General features: G+C 42.6%; 1 protein-coding gene across 1 annotated transcript in view; it reads left to right on the top strand.

The window, feature by feature from the left end:
- The window catches only part of COL19A1 (collagen type XIX alpha 1 chain), a 1,445,738-nt gene that overhangs the window by 137,139 nt on the left and 1,285,009 nt on the right, over window positions 1-23,590 (top strand). Inside the window, exon 3 of the mRNA XM_073569423.1 lies at window positions 18,947-19,015. Coding sequence (XP_073425524.1) covers window positions 18,947-19,015 — 69 coding nt within the window. The remainder of the gene's footprint in view (window positions 1-18,946; window positions 19,016-23,590) is intronic.

Below are 23,590 nucleotides of genomic sequence, written 5' to 3'. Positions count from 1 at the left end.
CACAATAACAGTAATTTGGACCAAGTGCCCAAACTTTTACATGCCACACATAGCCTAAATATATGCTATATTTAGGCTATGTGTTCTAATGAGCCTGATTGCATCTCTATTGCATGAAACCTTAGCGAGCGTGATGTGAAATCTGAATGTGTATTATGGATTTCCTTCAAATCCAGTGCAATCTTCATATGAAAAAACTCCACAGGATTATCATTTTTGTTCAATCTTCCTCCACGTGTCTGGCATTTTAATTTGCTGTGGATTTTCTATGCTTAAATCCTCATTAAAATTTGTAGCATTTATCCAATGTAAATTATGCTGTGTTAAATATAATTTCATGTGTGCAGACCTTTAAATATGTGAAAAATTATTTAAATGCATAAAAAAAATTAAAAAAAATATTCTTGTCTGCAAAAAAATTACACAAAGGACTTTTTTGGCCCTATAAAAGATTTAAGTGATATAAGAATATCCCAGGTGTCTTTTAATCATAAGGAACATTTCATTTTCTTTCTTTATGGACTGGCTCACCTATACATAGTTACTAGACCTGTACAGAAATGAGCGCTCTCACAATGAAATGTAACATTTCTATAAATCAGAGAGAAGGTTGCTGACCTGAATCTTTAGAGGTCTTAATTGCAAAATCTTTGACGTCTTGTTGCTTGGTTACAGTTCAGAAAATACTAATCACACAGAACACATTTTAGGCATTTTAATTTAGACAGTGAAGCACTTCTTGTAATGAATTGTTTGTTTTGTTGCAGTTTTTTTATTATTGTGCTTACAGAGCACAAAATCAAACTAAAATTGATAGTAAAATCCAAAAATAATTGAAAATATGTTATCCGGTAAAATGTTTCATTTTCAATAGCTGTTCTAAAGCTATAGCACACTAAAAAAGGCAATAGCATGCTAAAATAATAAAAGGAATCAATTAAAATACAACAATGAAGAGACGAGTGATGACTAGAGTTGAGCGAAACGGGTCGAAAAAATTCAAAAGTCGCCGACTTTTGGCAAAGTCGGGTTTCATGAAACGAAACCCGACCCTAGGATGAGGTCGGCCACGAGGTCGGCGACTTACGCGCCAAAGTCGCGTTTCAAGAGTTTGTTTTGCGCTCTTTTTCAGCCAATCAGGATCCACGGACACTGTGGGCAACGTGATGACCTAGGCACGGGTCACCACCATCTTTCAGAAGGGCATGCAAGTGATTGGCTTGCTTTGGTGGGCGTCACAGGGGGTATAAAAGGGCGTGCACGCCAACCGCCATCTTACTTCTGCCGATCTTAGTATAGGGAGAGGTTGCTGCTGATTCTGTAGGGAGAGCGTTAGGCAGGGAAGAAGACCAAAAAACTGCTTCTGCTGCTAGCGATTTGGCCTGCACAACACACAAGTCACTGTGTGTGCAGTGCAAGGGGAGGCTATATTGTGGTGTATCAGTGGTGTTGGTTGTTGGGCTGCCTTTTAAGGCTTCCTGACACGCTGGCATTGCTGTTTACCCACTGCTCCGCAAACTGCTTTTTTAAAAGCAATCCAATCTCCCTTATCCTCTAGTCACTTTTGTCACAGCTGTGCCATCGAGCGTGTCACATAGCGCTCAGATATCAGTGGGCCTCACACAATCCACAAGTGTCCAGTGTCCAAAAGTGTACGCAGAGATTCAAAATCTCCATTATCCTCTCGTCACTTTGGTCACAGGCAGCTGTGCCATCGAGCGTGTCACATAGCGCTCAGATATCAGTGGGCCTCACACAATCCACAAGTGTCCAGTGTCCAAAAGTGTACGCAGAGATTCAAAATCTCCATTATCCTCTCGTCACTTTGGTCACAGGCAGCTGTGCCATCGAGCGTGTCACATAGCGCTCAGATATCAGTGGGCCTCACACAATCCACAAGTGTCCAGTGTCCAAAAGTGTACGCAGAGATTCAAAATCTCCATTATCCTCTCGTCACTTTGGTCACAGGCAGCTGTGCCATCGAGCGTGTCACATAGCGCTCAGATATCAGTGGGCCTCACACAATCCACAATTGTCCAGTGTCCAAAAGTGTACGCAGAGATTCAAAATCTCCATTATCCTCTCGTCACTTTGGTCACAGGCAGCTGTGCCATCGAGCGTGTCACATAGCGCTCAGATATCAGTGGGCCTCACACAATCCACAAGTGTCCAGTGTCCAAAAGTGTACGCAGAGATTCAAAATCTCCATTATCCTCTCGTCACTTTGGTCACAGGCAGCTGTGCCATCGAGCGTGTCACATAGCGCTCAGATATCAGTGGGCCTCACACAATCCACAAGTGTCCAGTGTCCAAAAGTGTACGCAGAGATTCAAAATCTCCATTATCCTCTCGTCACTTTGGTCACAGGCAGCTGTGCCATCGAGCGTGTCACATAGCGCTCAGATATCAGTGGGCCTCACACAATCCACAAGTGTCCAGTGTCCAAAAGTGTACGCAGAGATTCAAAATCTCCATTATCCTCTCGTCACTTTGGTCACAGGCAGCTGTGCCATCGAGCGTGTCACATAGCGCTCAGATATCAGTGGGCCTCACACAATCCACAAGTGTCCAGTGTCCAAAAGTGTACGCAGAGATTCAAAATCTCCATTATCCTCTCGTCACTTTGGTCACAGGCAGCTGTGCCATTGAGCGTGTCACATAGCGCTCAGATATCAGTGGGCCTCACACAATCCACAAGTGTCCAGTGTCCAAAAGTGTACGCAGAGATTCAAAATCTCCATTATCCTCTCGTCACTTTGGTCACAGGCAGCTGTGCCATCGAGCGTGTCACATAGCGCTCAGATATCAGTGGGCCTCACACAATCCACAATTGTCCAGTGTCCAAAAGTGTACGCAGAGATTCAAAATCTCCATTATCCTCTCGTCACTTTGGTCACAGGCAGCTGTGCCATCGAGCGTGTCACATAGCGCTCAGATATCAGTGGGCCTCACACAATCCACAAGTGTCCAGTGTCCAAAAGTGTACACAGAGATTCAAAATCTCCATTATCCTCTCGTCACTTTGGTCACAGGCAGCTGTGCCATCGAGCGTGTCACATAGCGCTCAGATATCAGTGGGCCTCACACAATCCACAAGTGTCCAGTATCCAAAAGTGTACGCAGAGATTCAAAATCTCCATTATCCTCTCGTCACTTTGGTCACAGGCAGCTGTGCCATCTAGCGTGTCACATAGCGCTCAGATATCAGTGGGCCTCACACAATCCACAAGTGTCCAGTGTCCAAAAGTGTACGCAGAGATTCAAAATCTCCATTATCCTCTCGTCACTTTGGTCACAGGCAGCTGTGCCATCGAGCGTGTCACATAGTGCTCAGATATCAGTGGGCCTCACACAATCCACAATTGTCCAGTGTCCAAAAGTGTACGCAGAGATTCAAAATCTCCATTATCCTCTCGTCACTTTGGTCACAGGCAGCTGTGCCATCGAGCGTGTCACATAGCGCTCAGATATCAGTGGGCCTCACACAATCCACAAGTGTCCAGTGTCCAAAAGTGTACGCAGAGATTCAAAATCTCCATTATCCTCTCGTCATTTTGGTCACAGGCAGCTGTGCCATCGAGCGTGTCACATAGCGCTCAGATATCAGTGGGCCTCACACAATCCACAAGTGTCCAGTGTCCAAAAGTGTACGCAGAGATTCAAAATCTCCATTATCCTCTCGTCACTTTGGTCACAGGCAGCTGTGCCATCGAGCGTGTCACATAGCGCTCAGATATCAGTGGGCCTCACACAATCCACAAGTGTCCAGTGTCCAAAAGTGTACGCAGAGATTCAAAATCTCCATTATCCTCTCGTCACTTTGGTCACAGGCAGCTGTGCCATCGAGCGTGTCACATAGCGCTCAGATATCAGTGGGCCTCACACAATCCACAAGTGTCCAGTGTCCAAAAGTGTACGCAGAGATTCAAAATCTCCATTATCCTCTCGTCACTTTGGTCACAGGCAGCTGTGCCATCGAGCGTGTCACATAGCGCTCAGATATCAGTGGGCCTCACACAATCCACAAGTGTCCAATGTCCAAAAGTGTACGCAGAGATTCAAAATCTCCATTATCCTCTCGTCACTTTGGTCACAGGCAGCTGTGCCATCGAGTGTGTCACATAGCGCTCAGATATCAGTGGGCCTCACACAATCCAAAAGTGTCCAGTGTCCAAAAGTGTGTGCAGAAATTCTAAATCTCCCCTGTCCTATAGACACCTTGTACCTTGTTTTACATTACTATATAGTTTGTTGGATTTTGTCTACATTTCTACCAAAAATGAGGAAGGCTGGTGGAAGAGGCCATGGAATTGGGCGGGGGTTGGCAGCTGGTAATGATGGTGTTGGTGGTGGATCTGATGGTAGTGGCAAGAGCAAAATAGGACCGAATGCAGGAGGTGCTGACCCTGCGTCATCGTCTGGCTACATAAGGCCTCGAACGCTTAGTTTTCTAGGAGTTGGCAAACCGCTTTTAAAGGCAGAGCATCAGGAAAAAGTTTTGTCTTACATTGCTGACTCAGCCTCCAGCTCTATCGCCTCCTCTTCTTCAGTTGTAAAAAGTAAAAGCACTGAGTCGTCATTGGAGGCTCATGTTCATGAACCACACCTTTCCTTGTGTCCTTCACCCCAACCAAGATTGAAGGATGACGCAGGCCATACTACTGATTACTCCATGGAGCTGTTTTCACATACCATGCCTGGATTATCAAGTCAAATGGTGAATTACCCAGGCCAAGATGAATCTGACATGGAGTGCACTGATGCACAGCCGCTGATGGATGATTCTGCTGGTACATTCACTCAGAGCACTACATTGTCCTCGCAGTGTACAGAGCCAGATTTTGACCCTGATGAGACTCAGGTGCCCCTTCCCGCACACTATACCACCATACACGGTGACACAGAGAAAGGTGCACATGACATAGAAGAGGAGGTGATGGATGACCCAGTTGTTGACCCAGATTGGCATCCATTGGGGGAAGAGGGTGCTGCTTCCAATAGCTCAGATGAGGAGCATCCACAGCAGACATCGACATCGCAACAGCTGTTATCTGGCAGGCCCGGAGCACTCCAAAGACAGGTTCCAAACATCAAAAGAGTTGCTGGACAGCTTGTCCAGAGGGTCAAAAGATCACAGCGTGCTAGGCCGCAAAATGTCTGCCAAAGTAGGAAGAGTGCAGTGTGGCACTTTTTTGAACAAAATCCTCATGATCAGGCCAAGGTTATCTGTAAGAAGTGCGCAAAGACCTTTAGCCGAGGGAAAAATCTGAAAAATTTGAATACCAGTTGCATGCTTAGACATTTAACCAGCATGCACTTGCAAGCGTGGACACAACACCAAACCTCAAGTGCCACATGTGCAACTGATCACAACGAAGGTAGTCAGCAACGCTACATTGTTTCCCCCACTGTAAGCCCACCGGTTAGCACAGCAGCAAATGTTGAGGTGTCGTTGCAAGGCCACAGCAGTCAGGGAATCCCACTGTTATATCAATGAAAGACTGATTCTAGGCCATCAGAAAGAACACCAACTCCATCACCATCATCAACCCTCTCTCAGTCCGCCCTGTCCACCGCTACTTCCACCATATGCAGCTCTCAAGTCCAGCTCACCCTCCCAGACACTATGAGTAGGTCAAGAAAGTACTCAGTCTCTCATCCGCGTACACTGGGTTTGAACGCCCACATTGCCAAACTAATCTCGTTTGAGATGATGCCCTTTCGGTTGGTGGAAAGCACAGCTTTCCACGAACTCATGGCCTATGCAGTACCACGCTATGACCTACCCAGTCGCCACTTCTTCTCTCGCAAAGCCATCCCAGCCCTCCACCATCATGTGAAAGACCGCATTGTCCATGCACTCAAGCAGTCAGTGAGCGGAAAGGTGCACCTCACAACTGATGCATGGTCCAGTCGGCATGGCCAGGGCCATTACGTGTCCATCACTGCGCACTGGGTTAATGTGGTGGATGCAGGGTCCACAGGGGACAGCGGTGGTGGGACAGTGCTGCCTAGCCCACGGTATAGGAAACAGTTGGCTGTAGGCGTTCGACCCTCCTCCTCCTCCTCCAGAAGCGAAAGCTCGTCCACAGAGCGCAGTCGTACGAGCACTCCATCTGCAGCTGCCACTGTTGCACACGATGTGTCCCCCTATCGAGCAGCTAGTGGAAAGCGTCAGCAGGCTGTGTTGCAGATGATGTGTTTGGGCGACAGACACACCGCCGAGGTGCTGGCCGAGTACTTGAAGCGACAAACTGAGTCATGGCTGGGCAGTGTACATCTTGAGGCAGGCAAGGTAGTTAGTGATAACGGCCGTAATTTTGTGGCAGCCATAGCCCTTTCAAAACTCAGCCACATACCTTGCTTGGCTCACACCTTGAACCTGGTGGTGCAGTGCTTCCTCAAAAATTATCCGGAGTTAACAGCCCTGCTCCAGAAGGTGCGAAGACTGTGCGCGCACATCCGCCGGTCGCCTGTACACTCCGTTCGTATGCAGAAGCTGCAGCGATTGCTCCGCCTTCCCAACCACCGCCTCATTATCGACATTGCAACAAGGTGGAACTCCACCCTGCACATGGTGGAGCGGCTGTGCGAGCAGAGGCAGGCCATAATGCATTTGTGGGAGGATACACGGCCAGGCACTTTGAGAGCAGACATGGAGTTGACAGGCGTGCAGTGGTCGAAGCTGAAAGACCTTTGTAAAGTCCTTCAGTGTTTTGAGGAATGCACACGGCTGGTAAGCGCAGACGACGCCATCCTAAGCATGAGCATCCCACTTATGCGTCTGCTCATGCAAACTTTGACGCACCTTAAGGAGCAGGCGTCTGCAGCCAATGTTGATGAGGAGGAAGAGGAGGAGGGAATCCTTGATGACATTCAGCCATTGTCTGCTCAGGGACCTCTCCTGGACGAGGTGGAGGAAGAAGAGGAGGAGGAGGAGGAGGATGATGGGGATGATTACTTAGGGGAGGAGGATGCATCTCGTGGGGCAAGTGAAAATGTTGGCGTGGCAAGGTCTGGTACAGGGTTTGTGCGTGACTGGAGGGATGTGGATTTGCCAGAAAGTGCTCCTCCACCCAGCACTCGCAGTGCATCATTGACACCGGGAACATTGGCCCACATGTCAGATTATGCCTTGCGGATCCTAAAAAGGGACCCCCGCATTGCCAAAATGATGAACGATGACGACTACTGGTTGGCCAGCATCCTGGATCCACGCTATAAAGGCAAATTACAAAACATCATGCCACAGGAGAACCTTGACCTAATATTGGCTAATAAACAAGCAACTCTGGTAAATCGGTTGCTTGAGGCATTCCCAGCACACAGCAGCGGTGATGGTTCTCACACGAGCCGTACGGGCCGGGGGCAGCTTGGCAGAGGTGTTCGTGGTGCACACAGCAGAAGTGGCGTTGGAGACAGGGGTTTCATGACAATGTTGTGGACTGATTTTTCAAATACCGCTCACACAACTGGTAATACTGCATCGATGGAAAGTGACAGGAGACAGCAGTTGTCAACTATGGTTACAAACTACTTTTCCTCCCATATCGATGTTCTCCCACACAGGTCATTGTGACTATTGGGCCGCTAAACTGGACACCTGGCCTGAATTGGCCCAATATGACTTACAGGAGCTCGCTTGCCCAGCTGCAAGTGTGCTATCGGAAAGAGTCTTCAGTGCAGCTGGATCAATCCTGACAGAAAAAAGGACCCGTCTGTCAACCCAAAATGTGGATGATCTAACCTTCATTAAAATGAACCACGCATGGGTTTCCAAGGATTTTGTCCCACCTTCCCCTGATGACACATAGGGTGACAGAAAAATGGCTTACTTTGGTCCACCTCTTCCTGGTACTTCACCTATTTCGCCTTTTGCATCAGCTGAATGTCCAACATCAACATATGCCACTTTCTAAAACTCCCTAACTGTGCTGCCTCCCCCCCATGGCCGGGGTAACCACCTAGCGCACGACACCGTGCGAGTGCCGTTGCCCTGGACAGGTGGGTAGGCCGACTCTTGGGCACGGGCACTGGCACAGGGTCCCTCATAGTGCAATCAAGTGTCTCTGACGGTGGTGGTGCACACCCGCCGTCAGACACACCGCTGTACTATGAGGGGCCCAGTGCCAGTCCCGACGCCCAAGAGTGGGCCCCCCTTGCTTGGGCAGGGCCCCAGCATTTGCAATCTTTACCTCTCCCTGCTCCTCCGCTGTGTAATCTGGGCCGTCAAATCCATACTGTGCCTGACACCGTCTGAGCCTGCCTCCTGAGACATATATTTTGAATGTGTACGCTATCCATACATGTTATCCAGGGATACGGTACCCTTTCTAACCTTTGTGCAATCACGTGCAATCCATACTGGGCCTAACACCGTCTGAGCCTGCCTCATGCTGTATAGACATATATTTTGAATGTGTACGCTATCCATACATGTTATCCAGGGATACGGTACCCTTTCTAACCTTTGTGCAATGACGTGCAATCCATACTGGGCCTAACTCCGTCTGAGCCTGCCTCATGCTGTATAGACATATATTTTGAATGTGTACGCTATCCATACATGTTATCCAGGGATACGGTACCCTTTCTAACCTTTGTGCAATCACGTGCAATCCATACTGGGCCTAACACCGTCTGAGCCTGCCTCATGCTGTATAGACATATATTTTGAATGTGTACGCTATCCATACATGTTATCCAGGGATACGGTACCCTTTCTAACCTTTGTGCAATGACGTGCAATCCATACTGGGCCTAACACCGTCTGAGCCTGCCTCATGCTGTATAGACATATATTTTGAATGTGTACGCTATCCATACATGTTATCCAGGGATACGGTACCCTTTCTAACCTTTGTGCAATCACGTGCAATCCATACTGGGCCTAACACCGTCTGAGCCTGCCTCATGCTGTATAGACATATATTTTGAATGTGTACGCTATACATACATGTTATCCAGGGATACGGTACCCTTTCTAACCTTTGTGCAATCACATGCAATCCATACTGGGCGTGAGAACGGCTGGCGAGCTGTTAAGCAAGCTACAGCACCTGTCCAGACAAGTACAGGGATTCCCTAGCGAGGAGACTTATTTGATTGTTTTCAATGTTGGGACAGCAATTTTTGGGGAGCACTATACTCTGGAGAATGATAGATGGGGCCCACCATACACTGGAACATTCCAAAGGTGGACATCAGACACTGGAGCAGCATTTACAGGGCCCATTATACACTAGAGCATTAGAAATGGGGCCCATTATGTTTGGAGCATTATTTGGGCCCATAAGACAGTGGAGCTTCATCCATGGGGACCAACATATACTGTAGCATTATGTGGAGCTCATCATATACTGTTTCAAACATTATATGGGACCAATGATTCTGTATGGAGAAATAGATGGGCCTCGTCATGAGATGTAAAAAGTGAGGTATTTTTCATTGTACTATACCGCTATTTATCTGCCGTATCGGAGCATGATGAGTTGTGGTATGTGTTAAAGGGGCGCTCTTTCGCCCAGGGCACATGAAAACCTGCAGCCAGCCCTCCCCCCCCACAACTTTAGCCAAATAACCCCCATTTTTCAGTGTGTAACTTATATTATGAAGTTAATTAAGGTTGACAAGCTTAAGTAAGAAGAATTGATGCTTTTGGCATTCAAATGGGCACTGTAGGTGTGTTTCCTGTCCTCCTCTCACTGCCGACTTTTATTCCCCATTGACTTACATTGGGTTTCGTGTTTCGGGACGACCCCGACTTTTCCCTATAATCGGACGATCTTGCTCGACCCGACTTTTGGAAAAGTCGGGTTTCACGAAACGAAACACGACCCTAAAAAACCAAAAGTCGCTCAACTCTAGTGATGACTATATGTATTATTGTAATCAATTGTTGCAATACTTTATTAAAGATTATTAATTTTGAGCAATTACCATATTAAAAAATGTTAAGAAAAACTAACCTAAAAAGTAAATACAATAATCACCAAAAAACTCTCTAAACCCAAATAGTTTTATTAAACTTCTAATGCACCTGATAACATAAACAGATATTTACTTAACTGACATAAGGATGGACTTGACATTTAGGCAATGTGCTTAAATAGATCAGTAGAATTAAGCAATTAATACATTTTGCAGAAAATACTGCAGTTTTTGCTCTAGTCTATACAACTATTACAAACTTTTTGCATGTTAATACTTTGTGTAACAGTGCTATTTAAAAGTAAACTAAGCATATCACAAAGCTGTTTCCAAAAAGAACTGTCACATAAATTGTCATAATATAACATGCTATATCAGCTGGAGAGAATCATTTGTATTGTTTTCTATCTCGCGGGATCTGGGAACCGAGAGCGGGCATCTCACGGGATCCGCGGTAAGGAGAGAGATATTTGCTCCAGCAGTCAGAACAGGATTTAGAGTTAAATCTCCAGCAAGTGGGAAAAATGCGGATCCGGCCACACAAAAAATGTTGCATTGTCCGTCCAGTCATGTCAGGGGACGCCAAAAGTTTGGCGGATCCGCAGAAATACGGTTGCGATGGGCGATTGTCAGTCAAAATCCACCGTTAATGCAAGTCAATGGGGAAAAAAACGGATCCACCAAGAAAAATGGCGGATCGGTTTTTTAGGCAAAACGGTGGATTTTGACTGATGGTGACAAATGGATGTGTGAAACAGGCCTAAGAGCAGAGCTGATACGCATCCTCCCCTGCCTGTCAGACGCTGCTCTGCTACTCTGCAGTGCTGAAGTATTGCAGAGCATTAGATCAGCGATCTGTCAATGTAAAGATGATAACAATGTAAAAAGGTTAAAAAAAGTTATTTAAAAAATGTAAAAATATAAAAAATGAAATCTCCAAGTAAAGGACAAAAAATGAAAAAAATATTAATCCAATAAATATGTTTATGTAAAAAAATAAGCAAGAAAAGTATACATACTTGGTATTTGCCTTGTCCCACTAGTTAATCCCTTGAGTGAATACTGTAAAAAAAAAAAATGAAAAGCTAGGCAAAGCCTATGCTAAATCATCTTACCACCGAGCAAAAACTGCAATAAAACGCGATGAAAAAGACAAATGTAATTAAAAATGGTCCCGCAGAAAACATCAACTTTTCCAGCAAAAAACAAGCCACCATAAAGCTACGTCAACGGAAAAATAAAAAAGTTATAGCTCTCAGAATAAAGCGATGCAAAAATAGTGATTTTTTTCTCTAAAATAGATTTTATTGTGGAAAAGCACCAAAGCATAAAAAAAATATATATGTGGTATCACTGCAATTATACTGACCTGAGAGAATAAAGCTGCCTTATCAATTTTACCACAAGTGGAACAGTATAAAAAAATTTCCTGAATTGCTGTTTGTTGTTCATTCTAACTCTCAAAAATCGGAATAGCTATCGATCAAAAAATGTCACGTGCCTGAAAATGATTGCAATAAAAGCGATAACTGGTCCCGCAAAAAATAAGCCATCACATGACTGTGGGACGAACTATAGAAAAATTATAGCTGTCTAGTTTTTGTAATAAAAAGTGTCTTAGTGTGTGACAGCCAAACATAAAAACCCAATATAAATTTGATATCGCTGTAATCACACTGACCCGAAGAATAAAGTTGCCTAGTCACTTTTACCACATGAGGAATGGTGTAAAAAATAAATAAAACCTAAAACCAATTCTTCACAGGTTGTTGGTTTGTTCATTCTTCCTGCCAAAGATCACAGTAAGGTTCCCCTCACATTTATCCTGTGTTGGGCACTTACATTTGGGTTTTCCATGTAAATATCTAAAATACGTGATTCAGATGAAACCCACGGCAGAAGATTCAGTATTTTGAGGCAGATGGAGGCACTGTGGATGCCATAGAACCTGGGACCCGGCAGTGACCATATATTTAGACTTACGCAGTCAGTCACAGTTTTGGGCACTTCTTAAAAGGAGGACAAGGCTAAACAGAGGCCATACGGAGTACAGAGTAACTCTGCTGCCTTATTATAGTGCATGGATCACTTGGTGGTTTCATCTTAATCATGTCACTTGGAGAGTTAGATGGAAATCCCAAAGTGAATGCTCATCGCAAAGCGCCGGATAAAGGTGATCCTAAGTGTTATGTAAAATGTTCACAATAAAAGCTTCAACTCAATCAAAAAAAAAACAATTCCCCACTCAGGTCTGTCATCTGGGGGGGCTTCCACATTGTTGGTAGTGCAAAGGCTCTGGAATATGAGTGGCTCTTCATCCCTCAAAAGAAATTCAGTAAATTCTGCACTCCCAAATTCAAATGCCCCCTCCCTTCTGAGTCCCATAGTGTGCCTAAGCCACATTTAGCACCCACATGTTTGGCATTTCTGTAGTGATGAGAACCCACCTAATTTATGGATGCGTATCTCCAGAAGCATGAAATGGTCATAATGCACTGGTCACTTCAACAAACTGGCCACTTCAGTGGCAGTTTCCAATTTACACTCTGCAGCATCCACTACTACTTGTTTCTAGAAAACACCCACAGAGTCAAAATTGTCAGTACACCTGTAGATAAATTCCCAAAGGGGTATAATTTACAATGGGGTCAATTGAAGGGGATTCTGCTTTTATAGCTCTTAGGGACTCCATACATGGAGTCCGCAAACTGTTTTAGGAAAATCTGCATTCCAGGAGGCAAATAGTGCTCTGTCCCTTCCTAATCTCGCTGTGGCTAAGCAGTACTGTACAGCCAATATAGGATATTTCTACATTCAGTAGAAATTATGGTGCAAATTTTGACCCATTTCCCAGTATGAAAATGTAAAATTTGGGGCTAAAACTCAATCTTCGTGGTAAAAATGTAAATGATTTTCTCTTCACTGCCCAATTTTGTGAACCACCTGTGGTGTCAATATGATCACTGCACCGCTAGCTGAATTCAGTGAGAGGTGTAATTTGTACAATGGGATCACTTATGGAGGGTTCTGCTGTTCTGGCATCTCAGGGGCTCTGCCAATGTGACAGCATCCTCAAACCAGTACAGCAAAATCTGCACTGTAATATGGCACTCCTTCCCTTCTGAGCTTCGCACTGTGCATGAAAAGTAATTTTCAACCATATATGGAATATTTGTATACTCGGGAGAAATTGCAAAACAAATTTTGGGGTCCATTTTCTCTTGCTACTCTTGTGAAAATGCAAACTTTGGGGCTAAAAAAATTTGTGTGGGAAAAATGTGATTTTTTTTATTTTTATAAACTTCTGTGAAGCATCTGGGGATTCAAGGTGATAACAATGCATCTAAATACATTCCTTGAAGGGTCTAGTTTCCAAAATGAGGTCAATTGTGGGGGGATTCCACTGTTTAGGTACATCAGGGACTCTCCAAATGCGACACGGCGTCCAATCTCAATTCCAACCAATTTTGCGTTGAAAAAGTCAAACGGCGCTCCTTCCCTTCTGAGCTCTGCCATGTGCCCAAACGTGTGTTTACCCCCACATATGGCAGGTTTCCCCTGTTTAGGCACATCAGGAGCTCTCCAAATGCAATATGGCATCTGCTAATTATTCCAGTAAATTTTGCATTCAAAAAGTCAAATGGCGTTCCTTCCCTTCCAAGCCCTGTTGTGATCCCAAGCATTAGTTTTCCTCCACATATTGGGTATCAGCATACTCAGGAGAAATTTCAAAACAAATTGTATGGTGCAAATTCTCCTGTTGCCATTATGAAAATTAAAAATTTGGAACTAAAAATTATTTTTGTGGGAAAAATGTGAATTTTTATATTCACTTCTCAACTTTATAAACTTCTGTGAAGCACTTGAGGATTCAAGGTGCTCAGTACACATTTAGATAAGTCCCCTGAGGGGTCTTGTTTCCATAATGGTGTCACTTGTGGGGATTTTCACTGTTTAGGCACTCCAGTGGCTCTCCAAACCCAACATGGCGTCCTCTAATTATGCCAGCAAATTTTACATTCAAAAAGTCAAATGGCGCTCCTTCCCTTCCCAGCACTGTTGTGCACCTAAACAGTATTTTTCCCCCACATATGGAATATCTGCATGCACAGGAAAAATTTCACGACAAATTGAATTATATACTTTCTCCTGTTACTCTTGCAAAAGTAAAAAAAATAGGTCTAAAGAAAAATTTGTGGGAAAAAAAGTTAAATGTTCATTTTTTCCTTCTACATTCTGTTAATTCCTGTGAAGCAACTAAAGGATAAATAAACATAACTTATCTAAAGTAGATTGATCTAAAGTAGACATGTGGGAAATGTTATTTACTAACTATTTTGCGTGACACGACTCTCTGATTTAAGGGCATAAAAATTGAAAGTTTGAAAACATTCTCAGAATTAGTGGGATCCTTTGAAGCATTCCAGAGTTATGACCTCATAAAGTGACAGTTGTCAGAATTGAAAAAATTGACCTGGTCAGGAAGGTGAAAACAGGCTTTGAGGTGAAAGGGTTAAAGGGTGAAGGCCATGATAACCCCTGGGATTTGGTAAGCAGAGTGGCTTGCGCTAAGCCTGTCAATGGTAGCCATTTTTGAGATGCCAGGTGACCATTGACAGAATGATATTACATGAACCACCAGAAGTAGTGCCCACCACACCTGTGGTGTTTTAGAGCAGTACACTTTGTACTTTTACTGGTTGTGGGACTTGGTAACAATTAATGTGTTAGGATTTCAATCTTATATTAATGACATTTCCAAAAGATAGGTAATCAATTACTTATTCCTGGATAATTCCTTTAATAAAGACCAAGCTGATATAAGATTCACCAAATTCATTAAGAGGTGTAGCTTTTGCCCTTCTGGTGTATGTGAAAAAATCTGAAACTTTTTTTATGCTAATTTAATGTAATCTTGTGTAAAGATACTGAGTAGAGATGAAAAGGTCACTTCTTGTGACCCAGCATCATGGTAAAGGTCAGTAGTCTCTGGAGGTAGACAGGAGCTGTGTGAATTACCTTATCTTATGGGATCCTAGGCTCCGCTTATGATTTCCAAGGCTGGCAATTTTCCATAATATGTCCTAAAAATTAGAAACTTGAAATCAAATACCCTTATTGGTTAATGATAACAGATAACACCTTTCCAATTATCCACATAAAGCCTAAAGTGGGTTAAGTATTCTAGTATTGTACATGTAATCTATTCACATTTTCATGAATGATGTAATTGCATGTAAGCCTAATTATAGAACCTTTTCTCCAACTAAAATGCTTACACTCAAAAAGAGGTTTATTACTTTACTAGAAATGCTTTAAGCATAAAAATATTCTGTGGCAGAAGTGTGACATAATTAAGTAATAATTCGCTGAGAACAGGGTGCTGTACTGGTTGTCTGTTGTCTAGGGAATTGCATTTGTTCAAAGTTAAGTATGTTTTAATTTGTTTTCATGTTCCTTCCAGTATGTTTTTCTAGCTCCCTTGGCATCTACACCAATTAATGCATGAAGGTTTATTCAATCAAAACTATATTTCTTGAGAATAGTAATCTGATTTTTTTCTTCCAGTGGTATTTTTTTTAAATTAGCAAGTTTTGTTGGCTATATAGTTAATGATGACAGAGCAAATCACTGAGTGTGCAGGAAGTTCCATCCTGATATTTATTTTGGAAATGATAGTTTTATGGCTTCATTGCCTTGGGTCTTTGTTGCTACTATTAAGACACAAGGATCCCATGCAGTACCTGCATTATTAGTCACAGGCATCACCATATTTAAAGGGAATCTGTCAACAGGTTTTTGCTACTTTATCTGTTAGCAACATAATATAGGCAGAGAGACCCTGATTCCAATGATGTATCATTTAGTTTACTGGGTGCAGTAGCCGTGACACAATCAGAGTTCTTAGACGTAGCATGAAGTAGAGCTGAGAAAGCTAACCTCGCCCACACGAGGTTCTTTATATACTTTGTGTACAGACAGTTAGCTGCTATCACAGGATGGGGCGGAGTTGGCCTAGCAAACATGTACCATGTAGTCCCAGACAATGACAATCGCCAGGTAGTAAAACCTTTATTGTAAGTAAACAGCACACAGCCTGATAAGTGACACATTGTTGAAATCTATGTTTTAACCCCTTCTTCATGCTGTTCTCTGATTACATAGCAAAAACCTGCTGAAAGATTCCATTTAACAGCATCTATATTTTAACATACTGTTGTGGAAAAAATATTTGCCTCCATGAAATATTCAGTACTAAATATTTTTTTATTCTGTACTTGAGTTGTCTTATTATATATTATTACTTAAATTATTATTACATTACATATTGTCTTATTACATATTATTGCTTGTTATATATTGTGGTGTAATGACCACTGTGTCCACTAGGGGGCACTGTGTGGATGTCCCAGGAGAGAGGATGAATGGCAGAGTCATGAATGACCATTATGTAGCTCAAGGTGGGTGGCCTTGAGATGGAGACTGATGTGTGTGTTGATCAGCAGTGATACTGCTGACGTGTTGTGTCAATGTGTCAGGGAGAAGTCTCCAGGTAACTGGGGAGACGGGCATGCCCAGTTACCTACAAACCCACCCAGGGGGTGTGTTTAAGAACGCTATTCCAAAGTGTGTGTGAATGGTTCAAGGACCTGTGATGAGATCATAGCCATGTGACCCAGTGGGCGTGGCTACAGACCATATAAGGTGGCCATGGTAGGTCACATGTGGTGAATGCAGGGACTTGGTTGGTCCATTGTGAAAGGTCCCACTGGGAGATGTGTCTCCTGGCTAACAGCATGTGGAGTGGCTGTGTGTAATGGCTGCATGTGCCTGGTGATTCCCTGTAGGGAATGGATGTGTGCAGCATGGAGAAACAGCCATGAGGAAACACGGACGTGGGTGAGATAACTATGAGGCTGAAGAGCCTGTGTATGCCAACCTGTGTGACCACAGGGAGGACAGAGAGAAGCTCTGTCAAGGACGCTATGCTGATATGAATTTTATGTTGCTTGCTTTGGTTTATGCTGCATAAATAAACCACATGGACTGTAATGGTTTTATGGAAAACCCGTGCCGGATATGGTTTTGTGGCGGCTAAGCGATAATCCCCTGCTTGAATGACGGCGCTACCTCACAATATCTTAAGGCAGACCTGCCCGGTGAACCAGCAATCAGAGACAGGATGTATTACAGATATACATATTTAATGCTGGAATGCCATTCCATTAAAAATTTGAAATGGGAAACTATTCAGTTTGTCTCTGCTCAGTGCTGCTAGATTCAAAGGTCCCTCCTTAGGCCCCTTTCACACTTCAGTTTTTTGCATCAGTCAAAATCCGCCAAAAGGACGGATGGCGGATCCATTTTAGTACTGATGACAATGGATGGCACCCGTCCGTTTTTTTGACGGATCCGACAAATGAAGAATTTTAACGGAATCGCAGCCTGGAAAAGGAGAGAGAGAGAGAGATTTTTTTTTTTGTCCGGCACCCAGAAAGAATTTCGGGTCAAATGAGTGTCTGGAGGATCCGCCACAGAAAAAAACGTTGCAAGCTCCGTTTTGAAATCTTTGAGGATGGTGACGGACGGCAACTTTTGGCGGATCCGCAAAAAAACCGGATGCAACGTACGGCAATCCGTCACAATCCGCCAATAATGGAAGTCAATGGGGAAAAAAACGGATCCTCAAAAGAAAATTGCGGATCCGTTTTTTTCAAAACCTGGCGGATTGTGACTGATTGTAAAAAACTGAAGTGTGAAAGAGGCCTTATGGGTTTAAGTGTGTATGTGAAGAGAACTGCCAGTCAAGCAAAGCCAAGAAGAAGAAGCTGGTGAGACGCAGTCTCCATGACTAGTATTACTAAAGTAGTTTTAGCAAGTAACCATCTTTGGCAAATGGATCATTGGTCTTTATTTGTAGATAATGGCGCGCATTATAGTTTAATAGTATCTCACTGCTAAAGCCTGGCAATATACATTTGATAGCTGCTGGCAAAGCTGCTACTTACACATGCATGTTCAGCTCTGCTAAGCATGCATGTGTTTTCAGTGGAAAAAAAGTAGTAAGCTACTGCCAGACACCTGAAAAAAGAAATGAATTGAGCAGCTGAAATCTAACAAGTATGGGACCATCCAGATTCTCTGTAAATGATAAATGTCATTATTAGATGGTTGTCTGATCACACTTTTAGATAATGACATAGAATGTTAAAGTTGGAAGGGACCTCAAGGGTCATCATGTCCAACCCCATGCTCAATGCATGATTCACTAAATAATCCAAGACAGATGTCTGTCCAGCCTCTGTTTGAAGACTTCCATTGAAGGAGAACTCACCACCTCTCGTGGCAGCCTGTTCCACTCATTGATTACCCTCAATGTCAAAAAGTTTTTTCTAATATCTAATCTGTATCTTCTCCCTTTCAGTTTACATGTGCAACCTCTTCTAGACTGATCTATTAGTAGAGCTTTTGTGTTCACAACTTTGGAAGATATTCTGCTTTAGAATTTGCTCGTAAACATAATTAATTTCTCCAGAAGCAACTAACTGCAGATTTGGTTTTAAGTTTATATAACAATGTGACATTTTGTTCTGAAACTCAAAGTGTAATTTCATTCTGCATGATTTTGTGATATGGAATTGATATGTATGACAACATTACTATGGTGAAGTCTATATTCTCAGATTTCTGATGCTTAAATTCCAAACCACCATTCTAAACACTATGCCTACTATTGATCTCAGCGTATCTTTTTTTCATAGAGTAAAGATAAATTTCTAGGAACAGAAATTCTTAAAAATTAAATATCAGTCCCTTAAAATTTCAAAAGGAGCTTTGCTATTTTTGCATCTCAGTTTATTATTTAGTGACAGTATTTAAAAAAAGCAATAAGTAAAAGCATTTGCATAATATATATCGTTTTTACTTAGTACTATACAATGTATTCATTGACAACATTTATACCTTTAGGTGCTTGTCTAAAAGTAACTTATATTTGTCATTGCTTGTATTACAGTGTGCCCAGTCCTAAGACTTCATGGATCTAACAGTAGACAAGGTTATACAGACAATCTGGATATATTAGGTAGGTAAACAGTTATTCTTTACAGACTGGGGAAACCTTAAAAAAAGTTATAGGTTGCAATTTTAATTTACAATGGCTTGCGAAAGAATTGTTACCTTACAACCTGTGTTTATATATTTTTGTAATCCAATTTGTGTGTTATGCATCAACACTAAATAGTTTAAAGCTATGTTATATTTTTGCAGTGTTTTTATGCAAAATTTCAGCTGCGTTTCACAGTAAGAACCAAGTCTATGAGATTTCGGAAATCTAATGCACACACCTTGTTGTTTTTTCCTGTTTTGTCAAAGAGCTATGTTTTTGCAAATTGCAGCATGTCACTTCTTTCAGTGTTTTTTTTCAGCAAAAAATGCAGGTATCGAGTTTTGCTGCGTTTTTGGTGCCAAAACCTGATGAATCACATTATTTTTATGCACTAAACTTTATCAGCATGCAGAAGAGACAATTGTACCATGACAAAAACGCAATAAGAAATGCAACAAAAACAAAGTAAAAAACAAAGCAAAACCTTATTTTTGTAAGCAGCTTAAAATGTACATAAAATAACACTGTGTGAATGTAGCCTTTGCTGGTGAAGTGAAAAATATATAGACATAAATTAAATTTGTGCGATTCAATAACTAAAAATTGGCAAGTGCATACAGTGTGTATTCATCCCTTTGGAAATGAATCCTCTAAAAATGTATGCTGCAAGCAGTTACCTACAAAAGTCACATGCTTAGTGAAAGGAAGTCCCCCTGTGTGCAATCTAAAGCCCCCATCACACACAGCGAGATCGCTAGCGAGATCGCTGCTGAGTCACAAGTTTTGTGACGCAACAGTGATCTCACCAGCGATATCACTGTGTGTGACAGGTAACAGTGACCGGCCCCCCTGCTGATCGTGCTCGAATGCCCTGGACTTTTTCTTGATTGTTGCTCTCCCACTGGTCAGCACGCATCGCTGCATGTGGCAGGCGGGAAAGCAACGATCAGCGAGCTCCCAGCTTGTATCCAAGGTAAATAGCGGGTTTCTAAGCACCGTGTGTCGCTTAGAAACCCGCAGTGTACCTTAGATACCAGCGCGCTGGTGCAGGGAGCTGGTAACCAAGGTAAACAGCGGGTTTCTAAGTGCCACATGGCGCTTAGAAACCCCATTTTTACCTTGGTTACCAGCTCCCTGCACCAGCATGCTGGTATCTAAGGTACACAGCGACGCGCGCGCGCTCGTCGCCACTGGTGCTGATTGCCGGTGAAGCTGCCTGTTTGGCAGCTCACCACCGATCATGTAGTGACACACCAGCGATCCTGACAAGTTCATATCGTTGTCGGGATCGCTGGTGAGTCGCTATGTGTGACGGGGCCCTAAGTGTCATATGGTCTGTCAGTATATACACACCTTTTTTCTCAAAGGCCACATAGGCTGCAAAACAATTAAGATAAAGGCACCATTAACTAAACAACACCATGAAGACCAAAGAGATCTCCAAACAAGTAAGGAGCAAAGTTGTTGAGAATTACAAGTCATGGTTGGGTTATAAAAAAAAGTCCCTGTTGGAATATGTTTGGTGCAACAACTCCATTCCTGTCTATGAGTGTTCAGTTTCTAGATTTGTATGCTGTTTATAAAGCTAAAAAACAAAACTCCCAGAGGCTCACACAGGGAGAGCATGTGACTGTATTTCCTTTTTTTCCTCTGTCTGTGTATGAGAGGAATAGCCTGATGCACATGCTGCACAGATAGAGACACATAAATGATTTATTCCTGATCTATTAAGCTTATCATATATTGTTCCTGTTTGTTCCTAAATAAAGAAGCTCTGTTGCCAGATGCTTGGAGGGTATCCTGAATAATCTGCTGCCAACAATCACTATCTCTAATGGTCCCTCAGTGCACCATCAATTCATTATCATAACATGGAAAGAACATGTTTCCACAACAAACCTGCCAAGAGAGTACCACCCACCAAAACTCTCAGCCAGGGCAAAGAGGGCATTAATAAGACAGGCAGCACAGAGATCAAAGGTACCCCCAAAGGATTTGCAGAGTTCCCAAGCAGAGACTGGAGAATCTGTCCATATGACCACAATAAGCCATACAGTCCATAGAGATGACCTTTAAGGAAGAGTGGGCAGAAAAAAGCCTTTACTTACACACAAAAATTGTAAGGCTCATTTTGTCAAAATGCATGTATGAGACTCCCCAAATGTATGGAGAAAAGTTCTGTGGTAAGATAAGACCAAAATTTTACTTTTTGCACCAAGATAAACTCTATATCTGGCTTCAAACCAACACAGCTCATCACCCTAAGAGCACCATTCCCACAGTGAAACATGTTTTTTGGCAGCAGGGACAGGAAAAACGGACAGAGTCTAGGGGAAGATAGATGGTGCGAAATATAGGGATATTCTTGAGCAAAACCATCCTGTAGAATGTAAGCCCACAAGGGCAGGATCCTCTCCCATCTGTATCAGTATATAATTCTTAGTTTGTTTACTGTAAGTGACATCTGTAATTTGTATGTAACCTCTTCTCATGTACAGCACCATGGAATTAATGGTGCTAGATAAATTAATAATTATAATAATAATAATAATAATAATAATAATAACAGAGCCTCTTAAGCCAGTAAAATGCCGGCAAAGGGGCGCATCATTTTATGTGCTCATCGGCTGCGGGGGCATTGGGACACCAATGGGTCTGTTGATAACTATCTTGCCTCTGTTGGATTGCTGTTTATGCACAAGCAATCAGACAATCGCATGTAGAGGTCCCTTGAGGGGACTACAAAATACAGTATAAAGTAAAAAAAAAGTTTTTAAATATAGAAAAAAACCTGTTTTTACCTATTAAAAATAAAGATATAAAGTTAATTAACTCGATCTGTAAAAACCACAACCAGAAAAAAATTTAAAATGCCAAAATTGTATTTTATTTTTAACTGCAACACCACAAAAAGTTGTTAAAAGCAATGACAAAATAATAACTATACTTAAATCAGTCAATAAATCAAATAGTTATCAGAATCAATAAAAGCGGTATCTTGTCCCACATAAAATGATCCCTCACACAGCTCCATTGACCAAAAAGTAAGAAAAATTACAGGTCTAAGTACAATGGGTACGAAAAGTATTCAGAGCCCTTTAAATTTTTTACTCTTTGTTTCATTGCAGCCATTTGGTAAATTCAAAACAGTTAATTTTTTTCTCATTAATGTACACTCTGCACCCCATCTTGATTGAAAAAAATAGAAATGTAGAAATTTTTGCAAATTTACTAAAAAATAAAAACTGAAATATCACAAGGTCATAAGTATTTAGACCCTTTGCTCAGACACTCTTATTTAAGTCAAATGCTGTCCATTTCCTTGTGATTCTCCTTGAGATGGTTCTACTTCATTGGAGTCCATCTATGTTTCATTAAACCGATAGGACTTGATTTGTAAAAGCACACACCTGTCTATATAAGACCTCACAGCTCACAGTGCATGTCAAACCAACTGAGAATCATGAGGTCAAAGGAACTGGTCAAGGAGCTCAGAGACATAATTGTGGCAAGGCACAGATCTGGCCAAGGTTACAAATGAATTTCTGCAGTACTCAAGGTTCCTAAGAGCACAGTGGCCTCCATAATCCTTAAATGGAAGAAGTTTGGGACCACCAGAAGTCTTCCTAGACCTGGCCGTCTATCCTAACTGAGCAATCATGGGAGAAAAGCCTTGGTGAGAGAGATAATGAAGAACCCTAAGGTCACTGTGGTTGAGCTTCACAGATGCAGTAGGGAGATGAGAGAAAATTCCACAAAGTCAACTATCACTGCAGCCCTCCACCAGTTGGGCCTTTATGGCAGAGTGGCCCAATGGAAGCCTCTCCTCAGTGCAAGACATATGAAAGCCCACGTAGAGTGTGCTAAAAATGCATGAAGAACTCTCAGACTATGAGAAATAAGATTCTCTGTTCTGATGAGATGAAGATAGAACTTTTTGATGATAATTCTAAGCCGTATGTGTGGAGAAAACCAGGCATTGCTCATCACCTACCTAATACAATCCCAACAGTGAAATATGGTGGTGGCAACATCATGCTATGGGGGTGTTTTTCAGCTTTAGGGACAGGACAACTAGTTGCAATTGAAAGAAACATGAATGCAGCCAAGTACAGAGATATTCTGGATGAATTCTGGATGAATTCCAACAAGACAATGACCCTAAGCACACAGCTAAATTAACAAAGGAGTGGCTTCAGAACAACTTTGCGACCATTCTTGACTGGCCCAGTCAGAGCCCTAGCCTAAACCCAATTGAGCATCTCTGGAGAGACCTCAAAATTCACCATCCAACCTGATGGAACTGGAGAGGATCTGCAAGGAAGAATGGCAGAGGATCCCCAAGTCCAGTTGTGAAAAACTTGTTGCATCATTCCCTATAAGACTCATGGCTGTACTAGCTCAAAACGGTGTTTCTACTCAATACTGAGCAAAGGGTCTGCATACTTATGACCATGTGATATTTCAGTTTTTCTTTTTTAGTAAATTTGCAAAAATTTCTACATTTCTGTTTTTTTCAGTCAAGATGGGGTGCAGAGTGTACATTAATGA

The sequence above is a fragment of the Dendrobates tinctorius genome, unplaced genomic scaffold (assembly GCF_039654945.1).
Source record: "Dendrobates tinctorius isolate UK_male_01 unplaced genomic scaffold, ASM3965494v1 ptg000024l, whole genome shotgun sequence".
NCBI classification, from domain to species: Eukaryota; Metazoa; Chordata; class Amphibia; order Anura; family Dendrobatidae; genus Dendrobates; species Dendrobates tinctorius.
The sequence above is the reverse complement of the archived record's forward strand: the minus strand, read 5'-3'. Positions and strand labels throughout refer to the sequence as shown.